The sequence below is a fragment of the Ylistrum balloti genome, unplaced genomic scaffold (genome assembly GCF_031769215.1).
Source record: "Ylistrum balloti isolate Yb309-2 unplaced genomic scaffold, AGI_CSIRO_Ybal_v1 Utg369742, whole genome shotgun sequence".
In the NCBI taxonomy this organism is placed as follows: domain Eukaryota; kingdom Metazoa; phylum Mollusca; class Bivalvia; order Pectinida; family Pectinidae; genus Ylistrum; species Ylistrum balloti.
Genome location: NW_026781951.1, coordinates 477,122 through 483,121, shown reverse-complemented (window position 1 = coordinate 483,121; position 6,000 = coordinate 477,122). Strand labels below are relative to the sequence as shown.

The window sequence follows — 6,000 nt, the reverse complement described above, 5'->3', positions numbered from 1 at the left end:
ATCACTTTTTTGGTACTAGTAGATATTGTATTATATAATGTCTATTAAACACTAGTAGGCTAGGTGTCAAGCTTACTGTATGTTCCACACTGCAAAAGTGTTTATAATCATATTATGAAAGGTTGACACGTGACACTTTGATCAAATGTATTGTACTATTATCTAATTGTAATTGTGCCGTATTGTATTGTATTGTATTGTTTTTTGTTTTCAAAGAAAATTTTGCCATATACCTTTCAAGCGGAAGTCCTAGCTCTACGCATTATAACGAAATTTGATACTTTTAAAAATTTCTCATAAAGCGAAGTTTTTAACACATTTTTGCCATTTTCCACGTAGCTTGATATGTACAAATATAAATAATATATCAAAAGCCGTTACAACATAAGATTACATCTGTTCTCAAAGTATGGAGGATGTCGCCGACATCTGTGGCTATACTTACCTAATAGATCTGCGACAATAATAGGTAATAGATACGTTAAGCGTGCTACGTTTTGGTTAATTTAAATGGTGGCACAGTGCATGTACACATGTACTTGATTTTGTTCTAAAATTGTCTAATATATGAAAATAAAGAAATTCACTAAATCATGAAGCTACTGCACCTTCTCGCCTAAAGTTTTACTTTTCATTTTATCCCTCTTGTAAAAATAACAATTTTAAATGTATAAGTTGAAATACAATACAGTGACTGTAAATGAGAAAATATTACCGGAACGAAAACAAAATAAAATTTACATTTCCTGGTCTTTTGGCTCTCACTCATGAATTTCATTCTTTATCGACTGTCATTCCAACTGACATAGTGAAACGAGGGACACTAACTCTAAGATATGCTAATAACTGTATATATTCACATGGTAACAGGAATATCCCCAGTGTGTATTGTAGTACTCTACATAAGATAGGTGTATTGCGAACTAATTCGATTCTGTGTCGTCAGATTTACCAGGTAAACATGGCTGGTTACACTCGAGTTTGTGTTATAGGAGCAGGGCCATCTGGCATGTCTTATTTGTATCAGAACAGTAAACGACGTGATTCTGGAGACACCAATGAAGTTGTTTGCTATGAAAAACAGTCTGACTGGGGTGGATTATGGAATTATACCTGGCGAACAGGTAAGTTTATAATATCATTTAATGAAACGTCGCATCATTATCAACTAACATTATGGGATCTTTCGAGATATTCATTGGAAACGCATAACTGGTATTAAATCAATATGATATGAAACTTCAAGAAAGCAACAATGGACATGCTTTTTAAAGATAGGTACGTTCCTAGTATTCATTTCTAATAATACACCGAGGGTGGGCCTGTACAATGATGGGATGAAGGGTTACTAAGTTTGGTAAAAGCAATGATCTTGACCTACTTTCAAGGTCACAGGTCAAATAAAGAATAAATAGGAATTCTCAAAGGCTCATTTTCAATATTGTTATCAAGATAATGGGATCGAGAACGTCAATTAGTTTCTAATGCTTCTGCAGTTTAAGTAGAGTAAGCTCAAGTCAATGTTACTAGGGTTGTCAGGCCCGAGATTCCGTTCAATATGTCCACTAAGAATGAAAATGATGAATATGTAAGGAATGTCGGTACTGTAGAATTCAGATGCATGCAGAAAATAATGTACACACCGAAGGGACGCCTTGGACGTTTTTTTCAGATAAAAGTAACGATAGAAAAATGTTCATAAAGTTTAAACAGATTTTGGAAGTGGTAATAAGCGAGCAATTACTACTATTGAACCCTCCGATCGATGCTCTAAACGCTTCAAGTGAATTACCCATAATCGTGTATACTAATACATAGATAGTATAACGAGTTTTGGTAATGGGCGCCAATCAGTACATAGTCGATACTGAATAGCATAGGGTTATCGAGAGATAGATCATAAGAGGAATTAAGAAAGAGAAAGGGTTAGATATGTTACCAGATGAGAGCACGAAAAAAAAAGGAACAAAGGATATAATTGACATATTATGGAAGTCGAAATAAAAACAAAAAAGACCTGATCGAAGGGCTAGAATAAAATGGATATATTATGGTTAATTATGGGACATTGAACTTAAGATACATGAAATACTACAGAGACACGCAAAAATCAAACATTTTATATACCTTATATTACTTAATACCTACAACACTTAAAACATGGTAAGGAAAACAACAAAGAGAACGGAAAAACACTAGCACACAAGCATGTAAAATTCAGCACCATATCGGGGTAAAACACAACACCTACCCATACAAGTAAACACTCATCTATACATAATCACCTAGGACACATACCACACATACATCTATACATAGTCACCTAGGGCACCATCACACATACATCTATACATAATCACCTAGGACACTTATTACACAAACATCTATACATAATTACCTAGGACACTTATTACACAAACATCTATACATAATCACCTAGGACACCTATCACACATACATCAGTACATAATCACCTACGACACCTACCACACATACATCTATACATAATCACCTAGGACACCGATCACACATACATCTATATAAAATCACCTACGACACATATCACAAATACATCTATACACAACTACCCAGGACACCGATCACACATGAATCTATACATAATCACCTAGGACACCTATCACAAATACATCTATACATAATCACCTAGGACACCGATCACACATACATCTATATAAAATCACCTACGACACATATCACAAATACATCTATACACAACTACCCAGGACACCGATCACACATGAATCTATACATATTCACCTAGGACACCTATCACATATATATCTATACATAATCACCTGACCTGACTTTTTTAGCCTGTTGTTTATCTAGCTCCCGACATATATCAAAGTTAAACACCAAGTACTTTCTCAGGTATTATTTCACCAATAAACGCAAAATGGAGACATCTCACTGAGTAGTAAGTATATTTGGTTGTATTAATCACAGTTGGAAAGGCGAAGAATAACAGTGTACATGCAGATTATTTAGATTTGTGCAACAAAACATCTTCGGTTCAAAACGACAGATTCAACATCACGTCAGCCTCATATAATTATACATACATTTCGGTGTGATGACACTTTAAGCATCATTCAGAGACCAATCATTCGTTGTCATGACCTTGGTTGTTGTGAGGACGTAAATCAACGAACTAGCCAGGATTTTCATTGTACACATATTCTATTTCATCAATAGGGTTAGACGAGTATGGAGAGCCTTGCCATGGAAGTATGTATCAGGACCTCTGGTCCAATGGACCAAAGGAATGCCTGGAATATCCAGACTACACTTTTGAGGATCATTTCGGGAAAGTTATACCGTCTTTTCCGCCTCGGGCTGTTCTTTTTGACTACCTAAAAGGTAATACATGCTCCATATATGTATTTTGATAAAGAAATCTCCATGTATTGCTATAAAGAAGATTTACGTACATGTTCAGATGTGTGCAACTACATATTGTTTCAGTGAAATACAAGCTGGAACTACTTATACCTATCTAACTTCCATTTTCTGTTTTGTAGGTCGATGGGAAAAGGCAAATATCCGCAATCAAGTACGTTTCAATATGCTCGTGAAGAGTGTGACGTACAATAAGGAGACTGACGACTTCACGGTGAGAGTTAAGGATCTCAAAAGTGACATGGTTCTCCCTTCAGAAACATTTTCCCATGTCGTGGTAGCTAATGGTCACTTCTCAGTCCCAAATGTTCCTGAATTTGATGGAGCGGAGACATTCCCAGGCAGAATACTTCATTCGCATGATTTTAGGAAAGCTAGCGAGTTCAAAGGTCAACGACTTTTGATAGTTGGCGCAAGTTATTCCGCAGAGGATTTAGCAATGCAATGTTGGAAAATGGGCTCTGGAAATATCATATGCTGCTGGCGCACTAAACCGATGGGTTTCAAGTGGCCAAAAGGAATAGAAGAACGTCCTAATTTGACCAAAATTGATGGGAATACAATCCACTTTAAAGATGGAACCACGGCAGACGTCGATGCCATAATATTTTGCACCGGCTATCTGTATACGTATCCGTTTCTGTCGGAGACACTTTGTCTAAAGACGAGGCTACGAATGTACCCACCCGGATTATACAAGGGGACGGTATGGATGGGTGACGGAAACAACAAGCTGATGTATCTTGGCATGCAGGATCAGTACTACACCTTCACCATGTTTGATATTCAGGCGGAGTGGGCATTTGCAGTAATAAAAGGATCCATAAAACTTCCAACTCGGGATGAAATGGAGTCTGACATATCGAAATGGCTGAAGAAAGAGGCAGTACTGAAGGATTGCTATGACGATATACTTTTTCAGACGGAATTTGTTTGTGACCTAGCCAAAGAAGTAGGCTGTCAACACAACCTAGATGTCAAAGCCCTATTTGATAAATGGGAAGATGATAAGCATGCTGATGTTTTAACTTACAGAGATCAAGTATTTACTTCAATCTTTACTGGCACTCCAGGGATAAAACACCACACTCGATGGATTGAAGCGATTGACGACACTTTAGAAACATTCGTTAATCAAACACCAAACAAGTAAAGTGCGAAAGGTTGGTCCCGATCAATCGTTTGTATAGAGGCACTTATTTAGCAACTCATATTTAATCCAAAACATGCCTAATAATTACATATGCGGTCGGATGTTTACTATGAAGTATTATGTTGTTGATATATACATATATACGATGACATAGATTTTGCAAATGAACGAAAGGATGGATGGAATATTCAAATATTCGTGTTGTTTATGTTGTACTGGTCATGTTTTTTGCTACTGACCGTCTTTAACGACTGTGCTGATTTTTACCAAATTTTATGTAAACCATTCTTTTGTGAAGCGCACTGAAATTAATTCAAATAATGTGCGTGGATCCTAGCTTCTGAGGGGCAAGACCCAACAGTACTGAATATTTAAACTCCTTATTTTAAAAGTATGAAAGCATTTGATCCAAATTGAGTTTGAATCATTTTTGGGGAAAATGGATTTAAATCCGGCAAGGATGATCTTCTTGGCGAAGAAGAGCGGAGTCCAAGATGGGAAATAGAGCTTTGAACCCACGGTGAGTGTCCTATGGGTACACTGGAGTGACATGTGGATAGAACATCTGAGAAGAAATTGTCAGTTGTCAAGTGACTAAGATCAGGAAATGGCATGATTGTTCTACTCACGGGTAGTTGTACACCAATTTAGTGCAAAATGAAATTTGCGGGTAGTTAATTAATATTTACTTTAGACTTCACTATATGTATTTATATCTTATACTCCGAATTGTTATACAATGTTAATTCTAGTGTAGGAATTTTGTTTTGAAATCACTTTCATTTTTCGTTGGTGTGGTATGACACATTGTGTAAAGGAGGCTCGAGTAGTGATATTCTACAATTTGGGGTACTTTCCAGCTAAATGTAGGTTTGTCTTGAGAAGTTGAACAATATGATGTAAGAACCAAATCCTCTGCAAAGATTTATAGATTCTCATGTACATTATGTCAAAAACATTTATACAAATAAATTTAAATACATCACTTGTTGAATATCGATTTGTGTGTACATGGGGAAAAATTGATCGTGTATCATTTGATAGGTAATAACTCAATTTCAACTGAAAACTAACCTTTCAAATGTATGCAGGGACCTACATATAGGCACATGAAAATGTCACTGAGACTCCCCCCCCCCCCCCCACACACACACTGGTCCTAAATGTCGGTATATCATTACCTAGAAAGATTATGTAATACATGTCTACACGTATACAGCTCACAGTCGTGGGAAAAAGCGGCGCTATACACCGCCGGGGGATTTTATGTGCCGTGTATATACATGCTGTGATATGATCCACTAAAAACGATTATCTTTTCTGCACAGTGTGCCTACTGAATTACATTAAACATCAGGCTCGTAGCCAGGCCAAAATGAATATGGAAGCCCGCTGGGACCGAAGGTCCGACAGAGTGTCGAGGCATG

The 6,000-nt window shown here is 36.8% G+C and overlaps 1 protein-coding gene across 1 annotated transcript; it reads left to right on the top strand.

The window, feature by feature from the left end:
- The first annotated feature begins 912 nt into the window (after positions 1 to 912).
- LOC132543153 (trimethylamine monooxygenase-like) lies at positions 913 to 5,558 on the top strand. Its single transcript, XM_060206622.1, has 3 exons — positions 913 to 1,124; positions 3,217 to 3,381; positions 3,543 to 5,558. Exons 1-3 carry the CDS (start codon positions 962 to 964, stop codon positions 4,571 to 4,573), a joined length of 1,359 nt encoding a protein of 452 aa, XP_060062605.1. The 5' UTR covers positions 913 to 961; the 3' UTR covers positions 4,574 to 5,558.
- The last annotated feature ends 442 nt before the right edge of the window (positions 5,559 to 6,000 follow it).